The sequence below is a fragment of the Stenella coeruleoalba genome (assembly GCF_951394435.1).
Source record: "Stenella coeruleoalba genome assembly, chromosome: 5".
NCBI classification, from domain to species: domain Eukaryota; kingdom Metazoa; phylum Chordata; class Mammalia; order Artiodactyla; family Delphinidae; genus Stenella; species Stenella coeruleoalba.
In genome coordinates, this window is record NC_137150.1 from 24,307,336 (window position 1) to 24,322,119 (window position 14,784).

The 14,784-nt window shown below is 44.4% G+C and overlaps 1 protein-coding gene across 1 annotated transcript in view; it reads left to right on the forward strand.

Moving 5' to 3' along the window:
* The window catches only part of SLC9A9 (solute carrier family 9 member A9), a 540,287-nt gene extending 536,705 nt beyond the window's left edge, over window positions 1-3,582 (forward strand). The window contains exons 15-16 of the mRNA XM_079923147.1: window positions 347-452; window positions 1,722-3,582. Coding sequence (XP_079779273.1) covers window positions 347-452; window positions 1,722-1,949 — 334 coding nt within the window. The 3' untranslated portion in view covers window positions 1,950-3,582. The remainder of the gene's footprint in view (window positions 1-346; window positions 453-1,721) is intronic.
* The last annotated feature ends 11,202 nt before the right edge of the window (window positions 3,583-14,784 follow it).

Consider the following 14,784-nt stretch of genomic DNA (forward strand, 5'->3'; position numbering starts at 1 on the left):
ATGAGTGAACGTTTTATGAAATACCTCTTGCTTCTTTGTGACAATTACCTCTGGTTTAAGATGTGTGTGCGGTTTTAGGAAAACACAGTCTCGTATGCTGCTATTCAAGTCATTCAGGTCGAGGCGCCATTTCTCCATCATTAAAGACCACGAGGAGGGCTGGGAACGGGTGTGGAGCAAAGAATATAACCAGCCATTTCTGCGGGCCAAATTACCTCCTAAATGAGGGAGTAGGCGATTTAAATGTAAAAATAACTGTCTCTTTCGCGGCATGCAAATGTTTGTGCTGTGTAAGAAACTAAATCCTGGCTTCCTCTTGGCAAGTATTCCCTAACAGGCCTCGCAGATATCTGAAACCAATTTTAACCCACTCTGGTCCTCCGCTGACCACAACATTACCTGAATGGTGCGGCCCAATTTCCAGACTGCTCACCAGTCCTCAGGCCTATGGGGTGAGTAAATATCCCGAGAGGGACAGGCATGGTGAATACTGATGAGCCCGGGAACCTCAGAGCTATTTCTTCCCAGCATGAGGAGGAAGCGTTTTTAAAATTCACGGCACCAAGAATCATCTCTCTTCTCTTTTCAGTTGTTGCTAATGTGGGCTCATTCTTCTTTTTAAAAATGCAAATTTTTTATTGTGACCAATATTTTTAACCATAAGATGAATTTAGAAACTATAAAAGAAGGCATGTGCCCCCACAAAGTGCTGTGTTTCGAGATTTAGAATATCAGGCCTGTGCTTTATAGCTCAAGGGGGTGGAATCAAAAATGCTGAGAAGCAATTAGAATCCTTATCAGTAAATCAGAGTGTCAGGGATTGGCGAGGAGTAGAATCTTGGAGTTTGTGGCACCCTTGGAGGTTGTCCAGCTGGCTGACCCCTTGTCTAAACAGAGAAAAAGGCGTCTCAGATCTCAGACGTGCTCAGGACGCCACAGCCTGAGCCAGCGGTTCTCAAAGTGTGTCCTCAGACCGGCAGCCTCAGCATCGCTTGGAAACTTGTTACAACTGCAAGTTCTCAGGCCCTACATCAGAACTCTGGTCTCAGGGGCCCAGCATCTGTGCTTCACCAAGTGATTCCAAGACAGGCCAAAGTTGGAAACCACCGAGCTGAGGTCACCTAGCCAGGGTTCATTCTACAGGTAATTTTGTGTGGTCTTCCAAAAACCAATGGAAGAAGAGTTGAGATTTTAATTCCTTTCCTTAAGGGAAGTTCTGTCTGAGGAAAACTTTAGTGGCCGGATCTAGTTCATTTCCACCATTATCTGCTATGGTAACTTCCAACCCTTTTTAGCCCTGTGACACTCATCCCAAGAAACATGCTGTGAGGATATACTTTGTAGAGAAAATATAACAGACATTGAGTTTTAAGAATTTTGTGATAGGCAGGAGTGTTACAAAACCTACATTGAGAATCATTCCGTACTCTGAGGTCACAGGATTCTGCAAACTCCTAACTCCTCTCACCCAGATTACGTATCCATTCAAAAAAATCCACTGCATTGTATTTTAACTTCCTTATCCACAGAGGTGCTCAATTAGCACATGTTCTCTTACCCACAGGGAGGGAAAACGTGACATCTGCCATACCAGGAACGTCAGCTGAGACAAGACAGGGCAGTTAAAAAAGGAAAACAAACATCCTAGTTTCTAACACTGTAGGACTGCTATTGTTTTCTGCTTTTATCAGGAAGTGACCTCTCTTTCTTTCCAAAACCAGGAACAGCTCAAAGAGGACGATGTAGAATGTATTGTAAACCAGGATGAACTGGCCATGAATTACCAGGAGCAAGCGACCTCACCCTGCAGCCCTCCTGCAAGGCCGGGTCTGGACCAGAAAGCTTCACCCCAGACTCCAAGCAAGGAAAACATTTATGAGGGGGACCTTGGCCTAGGAGGCTATGGACTCAAGCTTGAGCAAACTCCGGGTCAGTCCCAGCTGAATTAATGGGCGTGAACAGCACCGAGGTAATCACAGGTAATGGAGGGATCACTGAGGATCAAGCCAAGCCGATGAGGCTGCGTGGAGGAGAGGCTGGAAAATGTATGAAGAGCATCAATTGGAGAGATTCAAAACCTTATCACGTGTATCCTCTGGTGCCTGCAGAAATGAGAATTTATTATCATCCCTCTATATTACGCAACTGCATTTAAGTTTTTGACAGCGCCATTTTTATTAATGAATTGGGTGGGGTGGGAAGGATGCAGAGGGGAGGGAGGGAGGAGTCTAGCTGCTGGGAGGATGAAACAGATGCGCTGTGTCTGCAGGGTGTTTCTTTTCTGTGTGCAGCTCTCTGGGCCCTTCACTCAGATTTGGGATTCTATTCCCTTCATTAAGGAGAGTTTAAAAATTAGAAAAAGAGGGCTTCCCTGGTGGCGCAGTGGTTGAGAGTTCGCCTGCCGATGCAGGGGACACGGGTTCGTGCCCCGGTCCGGGAGGATCCCACATGCCGCGGAGCGACTGGGCCCGTGAGCCATGGCCGCTGAGCCTGCGCGTCCGGAGCCTGTGCTCCGCAACGGGAGAGGCCACGGCAGTGAGAGGCCCGCGTACTGCAAAAAAAAAAAAAAAAAAAAAAAAAAAATCAGAAAAAGAGTTTCTGAGCTTAAATGTGTGTCTCCTAAGCTGGAGGGAATGCCCGGTTCTTCAGGAAGTGAGACGTTTTATATGTTTAGAACCTAGGCTCCCACTCGCTCCAAATGACCCACGGATATTTGCCCACATAAGTGCTTGCTTGATACCGCTGTTGACGGCCTCACAGAGCCCACGCCGCCTGGGGACCCGCGGTTCTCCGCATTCACTTCAAGTTGCTCCTCCCGTTGCTTGAAGCTGTGGGTGACAGCTTTGTTGTACTCCGCACTAAATGCAGTGCCACTCTTCACCTTGGTAGGACCCCTTCCAGGGACAGCGGGGTCCTCTTCTCCATACCATGTTTCAGCCTTCCTGTCCTCGCTTGCATCTGAGTCACTTCCTGGCTCCACGGCAGGTCCCTCTGTCTGCTGAGTGATGAGATTCCTTAGCACAGGTTCCTCTGCACGCAGCAGGATTCGGGACAGGAACCCTGACCTGTCCTCCAATTCCAACTCTCACAGCTCGACAGCAGTGCAGGGGCAGGAGCGAGAGCATCGGGGCTGAGGATGAGCAGAGACCACACGGAGGCGACAAGGACGCAGCATCAGGAGCATTTTTACAAGGCACGGCTCATGGCCCATGGCGGGGAGACCAACGCAATAGCTTTTAATTTAGCTGCGCAACTTTTAAGCCATTAAGATACCTCAAACACAGCTTCTCTTGAAATGCAAATGTTAATATCAGACTCCTAAAAAAGCAGACCCCAGTCACAGGTGCCCAGGCTCTGATGAGTCTGTGCCTGGAGGTAGGTAGGAATGACACCTTCCTGGGGCCCAAAGCTTGGAAGTAACATAGGCTTTGCTGACCAGTTATTTGGCTTTAGACATGAACCATGGTGGTGCCGGGCACGCCACTATGCAGATTCTCTTGCTTTCCAAACAGTAGAATCCAGGGACATAAATTGTTTTCTACTCAGCTAAGTATAACATGGTCATTCCGGGTAAATATGGCAAATGGCAAAGCAGGAAGTTTTCTAATTTGACTTAATCCTAATAAAATTTTGTTAAAAAGCACAATTGTTTTATTTATGTATTTAAAGCCATCTTCTACTGTCTACGCAATTGGCAGTGCTAAGCCCTTGCTCTCGAAGTGCCAGGTGAAGGCGGACTGAAAAGTGATGTAAGGGCGATGCTGGGGTCCTCTGGGCCAGGAAGAGCCATGGGGGCTACTGGCCTAGTCAGTGACACGTGGAGAGAGCACAGCGGGCTGGGAGGATGTGAGAAGGGAAGGCGGAGTCAGGCAGAGGGAGCACCTCCTCCTTTCACACTGCAGGGGACCAGAAACTTCCAAAACAGGGGAGGAGGTGCTAGAGGAGAAAGGACGGAAGGAAAGGCGGGAGACAGGATTCATCTTATTTCTGCCTTTATCATGTGAAAGGGAGGGATGAGAACTCAGTGTTTTGTTTCTTTTCCTCTGCGTGGAGAAAGACACATCAGGGAAGGAGAAGATCCCCCCAAAACAGACAAACATTAGTGAGGGAAGGAGTGGAGAGAAGGGAGAGAAATATGACACACTGGATGGAAATGAGGCGGGGGGCGGGGCGGGGGTAGGGGAAGGTACACCGTCTACACCCAGTACCAACTAGCTAAGAGGGCAGACCAAAAATAGCCTCCTGGCCCACAGGCAAAGCCCTCTTCCTGCTTGGAAAAAAATCTCTTTGCATCTGAACATCATGAACCATTACCCACAAGGAGAATGAGGGCTGTTTAATCTGGACTGGACCACTTATCCCAGCTGACTCCAGGTAGGTATGATATTGTGAGTTTGAGGAAATGTGTGTCCCGCCCAATTGGACAGGGTTCCAGCTTCAAGATGTGATAACCAGCCTCTTTCCCTCTGAATCAGACCAAGACGAGAATAGAGGCTAGCTAGTGTCCCAGTTACCAATTCATAAAACCAAATTCCCTTTCTGCTCCTGTTGTGAAGAATAATAATTTATGATCTTAAGAAATGCTCTGTGCTTTGATTAGCAGCATCAGGATGGTGGAATTCAAACCTATTATTTACTGCCAGTTTCTAATGAATAATGAAGGCAAAGGAGCTTTATTCAAACCATTAATGCTTGCATTCATTATTAGAGCTTTAAACAGGACCCTAATTAATTCACCTAAGGTTCTTCCTTGAACTTCTTACCGTGTATACATCACACTCACATACACACACACACACACACACACACACACACACACAGAGTTCCTTTCACTGTCAGGGTCCCAGCTAACGTCTCTGTAGTGTTCTCCCTGGTACTCGGCACACGTCTGAGCAAGTCTGAAGCCTGGTGGCAAATGCCATCACGGTCTTCATTCATGAAGTTTCTGGAAATGTCTTGGAGGACAACTTAATGATATAAATGGAAGCTGAAAATTCAAATACGCTTTGACTCACCAATTTCATAAGCAAAATTTTTATTCCAGATATTTGAGAATTGTATACATATAAAGAATATTTATTAAAACAACTGAATTGCCATCCTGGTTAAATAAAACATGGCACAGCCATCTCATGAAACAGCACCATAAGTACTGATACGGAATGATCTCCAAGATATATTGTTAAACAAAAAGAGCAAGGTGCAGAACAGATGGTGTGCTGTCATTCTGGATGTTGAAGAAGAAATTGGTAGTATGATTGCCTCTTAAGAATTAAAGAGAGATTTCTCACTTTTGCAGCTTTTGGGTTTTGTACACTGTAAAAGCACTATTTATTCAAAATAATAATAAGAAGATTCCTATGAAGCAACACATTAAGGTACTGAGTTGCAATAGGAAGTAAGGACTGGAAAAGCTATTTTACATTGCAATCTTTGAGACCTTGAGAATACAAAGTATAGCAACAATAGCACCAATAGCTTCTGGTTTAATCATTTGCATCATTCAACACACATGGATGCAAACTATGTAAAAGATCTTTAAAATTCAAAGACATGTGACTCAGTCCCATCCAGCCCATATCAAGTAGAGACAGACAGCTAAAAAATAATTTCTCCTTATAAGGTACCAAAGCATACGATAAAGCTATAGTAACCAAAACAGTGTAGTATTGACCCGGAAATAAGCAAAGCGATCAAGAAAATCTACTACAAAGGACAGAAGTTGACTCATGAATATGTTTAGAAACTTAATACATAAAAAATGTCATTTCAACTTGGGGACATGGATGAATAGAATATTATTCATTAAATAGTATGGACCAGTAGACTTTCAATTTGGAAAAAGAAAGAAAATTAGGCAATACCCTCAAACATCATAAAATTAAATTCCAAGTAACTTTAACAGCTAAATGTAAAAAATAAAGCTGCAGGATAACACAAAGTATAAAATAGAATATGTAAATAACCTTGGCATATGGATGGTCTTCCTGAGAGAGATACAAACCAAAAGCAAAGAATGATACATTTGACTACATAAGAATACAAAATTTCTTATAATTAAAGACACAATAAGCAAAATTTTTTAAATGAAGTGGAGAAATATATATATATATATATATATATATATATATATATATATATATATACTTTTTGTTTGTGCGACTAAGGATCATTCTCCAAAATATACAAAGAACTTTTACTGATGCATGAGAAAAGAAAGAAAAAACTACCAAATAAAAAAAATATCAAGAAATGTAGAATCAAATATGTATACCTTCTATCCAGACTTCTACTTTTAGGCATCCCTGTAGAAAAGAAATACTTGGCATTTATGCACAAGAAAGTGAACAAAATGATATTCATTGTGACACTGTTATTGCAAAATACTGAGGGGAAAATGTCCATCAATAGCAGAAAAGTTGGACAAAGGATTAATCTCCAAAATATATAAACAGCTCATGCAGGTCAATATTAAAAAAAAACAAACAACCCAATCCAAAAATGGGCAGAAGACCTAAATAGATATTTCTCCAAAGAAGATATACAGATGGCCAAGAAGCACATGAAAAGCTGCTCAACATTACTAATTATTAGAGAAATGCAAATCAAAACTACAATGAGGTATCATCTCACACCAGTTAGAATGGCCATCATCAAAATGTCTACAAACAACAAAGGAGAGGGTGTGGAGAAAAGAGAACCCTCTTGCACTGTTGGTGGAAATGTAAATTGATACAGCCACTATGGAGAACAGTATGGAGGTTCCTTAAAAAACTAAAAATAGAATTACCATATGATCCAGCAATCTCACTACTGGGCATATACCCAGAGAAAAGCATAATTCAAAAAGACACATGCACCCCAATATTCATTGCAGCACTATTTACAATAGCCAGGTCATGGAAGCATCCTAAATGCCCACTGACAGACGAATGGATAAAGAAGACGTGGTACATATATACAATGGAATATTACTCAGCCATAAAAAGGAGTGAAATTTGGTCATTTGTAGAGACGTGGTTGGACCTAGAGACTGTCATACAGTGTGAAGTAAGTCAGAAAGAGAAAAACAAATATCGTATATTAATGCATATATGTGGAACCTAGAAAAATGGTACAGATGAACTGGTTTGCAGGGCAGAAATACAGACACAGATGTAGAGAATAAACATATGGACACCAAGCGGGGAAAGCGGTGGTGGTTGGAGGTGGTGGTGTGATGAATTGGGAGATTGGGAGTGACATGTATACACTGATGTGTATAAAATTAATGACTAATAAGAACCTGCTGTATACAAAAATAAATAAAATAAAATTCAAAAAAACAAGATAAAGTAGTGGAAAAAAGATTGCTAAGCAAAGCAATTTAATTCTTTCTATTTGAAATTTTTTGAGAAATGTTAATGCCTGCATAGCACACCATCAATAAAACTCCTTTTAAAAGGTTAAAAAAAAATAGCAGAAGAGTTAACTAAACTGTATTATACCCATACTCTGCAGCAATTAGTTATACTCTATGTAGAGATGGACCCATACATATGCATTCACATGGAAATATTTTCAAGATAAATTGTTAGTGAAAAAACAGTCTGGGGTGATCCACAGCAGACTGATAACAAAAAGAGGAGTGGGAATAGGAGGACTGAATCAAGAGAGCCTTTTGGTTTATCTGCATTACTTTTAGTTTTAACAATGATACCATTTTCATTTATGATCTGTTCTTAGAGTGGCTCTGGCTTCAAGATGGGGGTGGGGAGTGAAGGTACGGTCAAGCAAGGCTTCAAGGAGGAACTAACATTTGAGTGAAGTCTTGAAAGATGAGAGGATATGACCAAGCAGACATGACGGGTGCTGGCCCGTGGGGCAAGAGGTGTGGTGGATCATTAGAATATGGAAAAGGCATTCCAATCAAACGGAACAGCCTGGGCAGAGACAAAGGGGTATGAAGCAGCCTGGCACATTAGAGAAACTATAAATTATTCCACGTGGGGCTTGTTTATGTGTTTGAGTGTGAGAAAATGGAAGAATAAGAGATCATTCTGGAGATGTAGATCAAATGAAGTAGTCTGGGTCATGATCCTTTGAGAATGGGGAGCTACTGAAATATTTTAAACAGGGAAGAAAACTACATGTATTGTGAGGAGACAGAGTGCAAGTAAGACTGGGAGTTGGTGCAATAACCCAGTTAGGATGCTATTTTACTAGCCCAGGAGAGAGATGATAAGAGGCCTAACTCAGGTGGAATCAAGGAGGACGGAGAGGGCGCATCTTCCAGATGGATTTCAGAGTGAGAATCTACGAAGCTGGTAACTGATTGGCTATGGAAGGTGAGGAAGCCCAGAACGATCCCAGGTTTAAGGCTTAGGTGACAATAGGTTGATGGCTCCATTCACTGAGGGTATTAGGAGGAGGAACGAGGAAAAGCCAGTGGATTCAGCTCTGGACATGCTGAGCCTGAGGTTCCCATGTAGAGCTTCATGGAGCTCTCCAGAGGTTTACAAGAATCTGAAGTTTAAGGAAAATGTCCAGGCTGGAGGTGTGTGTCTGGAGGGATGAGATGTGCATCACAGCTTCACTGAAGAGTTTCTCAAATGCCACATGACCTTCATCACCTCTCTCTAACTCCTGCAAAGAAATTCTGATATGCCCTCCCCACAAAAGGACCGCGTCAGAATCTCCAAGAGGACAAGCATATTTTTCCACAAAAGGCGTCACAGATGATCCTCACTCAATCCCTGGGGAGCACCACTGACAATAAGAAGAAAGAGAGAATCGGACAGAGGCTAAGTGCTACATTCAGTGGATAGACAGAGTGTGCACCCGTGAAAAGAGCCTGGATGAGCCCTCACGGAGATTCAAGAAGCTCTGGCATTCCAGGGACAGGGAACTAGCTCAGAGAAACATCGATTTCTACCGTTACTGTTCTAGTGGTGGTGTACGACGGCCCTACCTCTCCTCAGCTGTGATAGCTTTGCTTGTCAACTCGGCTATGATATAATCCCCAGTCATTCAAACACTAATCTAGGTGTTACTATGAATGCATATTTTGTAGATATGCTTAACATCCATCATTAGCTGACTTTAAAGGAGACTAGGCTAGCTAACCTGGGCGGGCCTGATTCAATCAGTTAAAGGCCTTCAGAGCAGAACTGAGGTTTCTGAGGAGGAGAAGTTCTGCTTGTGACCGCAGTGTCAGCTCATACCAGAGACTTCCAAACTGCCCACTCTGATGGCCTGCCTGCCAAGATATGCCCTCCCTCACCTGATCTCTCTCCCCTCCCTCTTCCTTTCCCCTCTCCTTCCAGATTGGAACAGAAGGACAAAGGCTATAAGAGCAATGCTCACACAAAATAAATGAAACAGGTAGATTATTTGATCAAGTCCAGTGTTTTTGAAAGGAGCACTTCAGGGATTTGTTTCTAAATAAACCACCTTCTGTGCTGTATTCTCATTTACTCATAGTGCTGCCCCAATCTCTTATCCCTGTGTGTGGAGATACGTAGCACAGTTCCAGGATAACTGATGTTCAAAGGATGATTCTGAAGCACACTCTTGAAGTACTTGTGAGATTAGCTGAGAAGCCTTGAGGTGTGTTTATCATTGAGCGTGGGCAGCCGTTAGGCTAGGTTTGGGGAGGTTGCAAGGATAAGACACCTGCCTATGGAAGGTTCCATCGTCTTCCCAAATATTGTCCATCAACCTGTCATTCCTTCAGTTTCACAAACATTTATTAGAGGCTTACAATATACTGCTGAAAATCCAAGTTAGGAATTGCCAGTGTCAACATCATTAATGGGTTCAGTCAAGATGGCACAGATGACTAATGATGAGTCCAGACAGCACATGAATTCAAAGACATCTTGGTTCATTGCATCACCTCAACAGGCAGACTGATTCGTTTTAGCAGCGAGTACAGAGGAGAGGGGAGATCCACCAAGCCGGCCTGGAGGTAAAGGAGGGGATTGGGCCATCTGCACCTTGGCATTACAGGAGGCAGCTTCTTTGCAGATCATCATCCTCCTCTGTGCCCCCTCCCCACTGGGAACTGGTCAGTGGGAGGAGAGCAGCTCAGCAAGGACCAAACACAAGAGATCAGATTCAAATGCCCCCTACTTCAGGATGTGGCCTAAGAAATGCAGTCATACTGTGAAACTCACCCATCCTTTTCCTGGTCTACAGGCAGCCTTCAGTTAACCAAAATCACCAGGTCCCCCTCCCTGAAACCCCACTGTCCACTCATTATCTTGCAGATGGCCAGCATTCAGGATACGCTGACTTAACAGAACTGAACTGAATTCAGTCATGGCTTGGTAGAGCTTGGTTGTACCTGGCACCATGCCTAAAGGGAAAAAGGGAAAATGACAAAAGGAAGAAAAGGAAACAAATATTACTTGACCTTTTGATATGGGTCTCGCTTTTCCAGACACAGTATCTTATTTTATCCTCACAACCACCCTGGGAGCATCACATTTCAACTCCCGCTTTACGTGCGTGGACCTGGGAGAAAGTTAAGTCTTGGCCTAAGTCACGCAGTTGATTCATGGCAGAGGGGAGTTTTGAACCCAGAACCGTATAGTTCCAAAGACCATGACTTCTTCCCCAATTATACCAGGCTGCGGGCAGACTTAGCACAAGTCTGTCAAGATGCGCTAAGAACCCTTGATGCCCCAGCACCAGGGGCAGAAAACCAGACAGATGTACCTCAGCTTCATGCGGTTCACAGTGATCAGACGAGTGTTATGGTACTAGTACTGGCTGAACATTGGAGGGACCGGGAGAGCTTTACAAGCTCCTGATGCCTGGGTCCACCCCCTGCGATCCTGACTTAACTGCTCTGGGCTGTGGCCTGAATGTTAGGATTTCTTAAAGCTTCTCAGATGATTCTGTTGTGTAGCCAAGCTTGCAAACCACTAGATGAAAGGGATTTTGGAGGAGGAAGCAATAGCACCCAGTTGCAGAAAATCATCAAAGGGGAAGTGGTGATTGGGATGGGCAGTACAAGCTGGGAATGTGGAGCGGGGGGAACAGTCTAAGGAAGGGGAAGAGAAGGGCAAGCTGTGACGGCAGGGGCCGGAGGGCGCGTCCCTGGCATCCTGCTTGCTGGGGCAACAAGGAACCACACAATGGCTAAGAAGTAACAGAGGTGATGAGGATGCTGCCCTCATTTGTGCCTAATTCTCAATCCTCAGGCTATAACCACGTGCACGGCCGAGACCACTGTCCAGCTCGAAAAGCACCAACTCACAAAACTTGTGAATCATCAAGTTCTAGATCCCCAGCAGGCAACGCATTTGGGAGCCACAGCTGCTGCCTGAACAAAAGAAGAAAAAATAACTGCTCCCTCCAAGCCCCCGTGACCATGCAACGTCACCCACCAAATCACTCCAAATTGTCTCCTTTTCATACCACTGGATCCAGAGATACGAACTGCATCAAGAGCTGGTCTTGGTCTCCAAGTGCATCCTTTTCCTGGTGAAACCTTGACCAAGAGCCAGCCCTGCCCCTCCACCCTCCCCCAACGGTCTGCGCCTGCTAGAAATGAAGAGATGACTTTTTTTTTTTTTTTGGCTGTGTTGGGTCTTCGTTGCTGCACGCGGGCTTTCTCTAGTTGCAGAGAGTGGGGGCTACTCTTCCTTGCGGTGCACGGGCTTCTCATTGCGGTGGCTTCTCTTGTTGCGGAGCACGGGCTCTAGGAGTGCGGGCTTCAGTAGTTGTGGCTCGCAGGCTCAGTAGTTGCAACGCACGGGCTTAGTTGCCCTACGGCATGTGGGATCTTCCCGGACCAGCGCTCGAACCCGTGTCCCCTGCATTGGCAGGCGGCTTCTTAACCACTGCGCCACCAGGGAAGCCCAAGAGATGACTCTTGATACAGTCAGGGATTGCATAGGGTGGAAAACTCTTCTCTCCTTCCCTTCTAGGTTCTCTGGCTGGTTTAATAATTAAATTGACGTAAGACAGATTCACAGGAGAAAAACAAATTTCTTACATATGGGAGCCCCATAAAAATATGACACACCCCCGCAGTCAGGCAATTGAGGCTTTTATAGCATCCTGAGCTAAGGAGAAGGGAGTAGGGATCTGGGGCTTCAAAGAGGAGGAAGACAATTCACAGGAAGATGGGAAGAGCCAACGTTTGGGAACAAATGCTTGCCTCACCACGCAGATGAGTCTTTTGGATATAAAAATTCTCTCTGGCCATAGCTCTCTTCCTGGTACAGACCCCCTCTCTAAATTCTTTTAGGAGTTAAAGGGGAGGTAAAAAGCTCTACCTGAGCCCGCTGGGCCCTGATTGTCTTCAGGCTGAGATGATCCACAAGCCCAAGTGACGCCTTCTGGGGTGGCTTATTCTGCTCCCCCTCAGTTGCCCGTTCAGCTGGCGTCGTTGCCATCCTCGAAGGCCTGCAAGGCTGCTGTGCTTATTAGGAGAGTAACTCCGCCCTCCCGACACCTATCTTAAGAAGGGCTGTCTAGAGCATCACTTCTCAAACTTTAAAGGGCATTTGATGCTCTGAGGACTGTGTTACATACAGATTCAGATGCTGAAGGTCTCGGATGGGACCTGAGGTTCTACATTTCCAGCCACTCCTGGGTGATGCTGATCTGCTGGTCCCTGGACCACACTTCAAGTAGCTGGAGGCCAGAGCAGTGTTTCTCAGGCTTGGGATGCAATTAACAGGCAGTCTTTATCTGTCCAGGGGTCTGCAAGCAGCTTGGCAGCTTCAGAAATGAAGTGACAGAGCCATTTGGTTCGCAGCCAGGGCACTCATATGAAATGTAATATTAACTGTGATCTTCCCAAAAATTCTTCTATTTTTAAAGTGTGTCCGTATCTGGTAAGGATAGTATCACTCAGTTTTCCCCAGCTACTTCTCAGTTAGCTAATCCTTCAGTCATCTAATCTTCAGTTTACAGGGCGCAACTCATCTTAATTAATACATTTTCTCCTTATTTGGGCAAAACGGCTATGTTTGTCCTATATGCATTTTTGTCCTTAGTAGTGTGTCACCACATTCCCAAAGATGGATCGATGGCTCAAAAGTAGTTCATTGGAGCATAAACGTAGGGATAGAAATAATCATGTAAACACTATAATTCAAAATGTTATACACGTAGGTAGCAAACAAGACTCGAGCGAGAGCTTGCTTCTGCGGTTTGGTGTCTGACCAGGCAGGTGAATTCATCGAATGACAACTGCACACAAGCAGCGCAAAGGAAAAGTATCTGAAACTCAATTATCAGGTCACCCCTCCCTCGAAGAGCATCATCTCTTTAAAAAACTTGTCAGAGGAGGGCATAAACTTTTACCTCCACTTCAGAGAACAGAGGGAAACTTCTTTTCCTTCTGTGGTAAAATCTTTCCATTTTTCTACAACAAATACAAAATAATACATTCCAGTACAAAATTAACAAATTTGGCCCAAAGTTGAAGAAGAGTTATAAGCCACAGAAACACCATTCAAAGTTGTATGCCTGGGCTTCCCTGGTGGCGCAGTGGTTGGGAGTCTGCCTGCCGATGCAGGGGACACGGGTTCGTGCCCCGGTCCGGGAGGATCCCACAGGCCGCGGAGCGGCTGGGTCCGTGAGCCATGGCCGCTGAGCCTGCGCGTCCAGAGCCTGCGCTCCGCAACGGGAGAGGCCACAACAGTGAGAGGCCCGCGTACCGCAAAACAAAAACAAAGTTGTATGCCTAACAGCAAAAAAATGGGTCAAACTATACTTTTCGCCAAAATGTTTGTTAAACCAGTTTAATTATAAATATTCCGCTTAGAAGGAAAACAAGAGTAAACTTTAGGACACGATTTTCAAGGTGAAACTTCTTTGTGATCTTGTGAGTTTGCGAGTGGGTATTTCAGTTTTCACTTGGATAATACCACCATTGAATAGAATATAAATCAGCTCTAGGCTTATGTGAAATAAATAAATGAAGTAAAAATTGCCCTGCAAGTTTTTGTTCTCTTTGTTACTAAAAACCTTTGCTACAGAAAAGACTCTTTATTTTGGAAATAATTGTTTCGTACCTGGTGAGGTAGACCAGGAAAGGTGTGCTTGGATCCTACTGACAAAATACTGTTAGGTGGCCAGAGAGGGCTTTGACAAGCAAGCAGAAATGTCCATCCACACATTGCATTATTCAGAGAGAACCTCTCTGGTCACCAGTATACCTCTTGACCTTTATTTATTCTACAAATACTTAATGAGCACCTACACTATGTCAGGCAGGGTTCTAGGCGCTTAGGATACTGAGTGAACAAAACAAAGTTTCCTGCCCTCTGAAACTTACATTCTAGCAGAAAAAGAAAGACTTTAACAATGACTGTCCGGTAGATCACTGAGTGATAACACCATAGGGGAAGGAAATAGAGCAGTGTAAGTGAGATTGAGATTACAGAATGAGGAGTAGCATGAAAGTTGAGATTTTAAGTAGGATGATCAGAGGTGGCCTCTCTGAGAAGATGGCATTTGAGCAAAAACCGTGGAGATACCTGCAGGGAGAGAGTTCTAGTCTTGTCTGGAATGTTTAAGGACAGCAAGGAAATAAGTGTGACTACAGGAGAGCTAGCAAGGAGGAGGCTTGTGGACGATGAAATCAGGAGGAAATGAGTAGGGCGAAGAGGTCATCCATATGGGTTCTTGTAAAAATTTTTGTTTGACCCTTAGTGAGATGAGAACCGATGGCATGGGCAGCCCATAACTGACAAAATCTGGCTTCTAAAAGGATCATTCCATCTGCTGTGTTGAAAATAGACTCTAGGAAGGTAATGATAGAAATAAGGTATTTTGGTT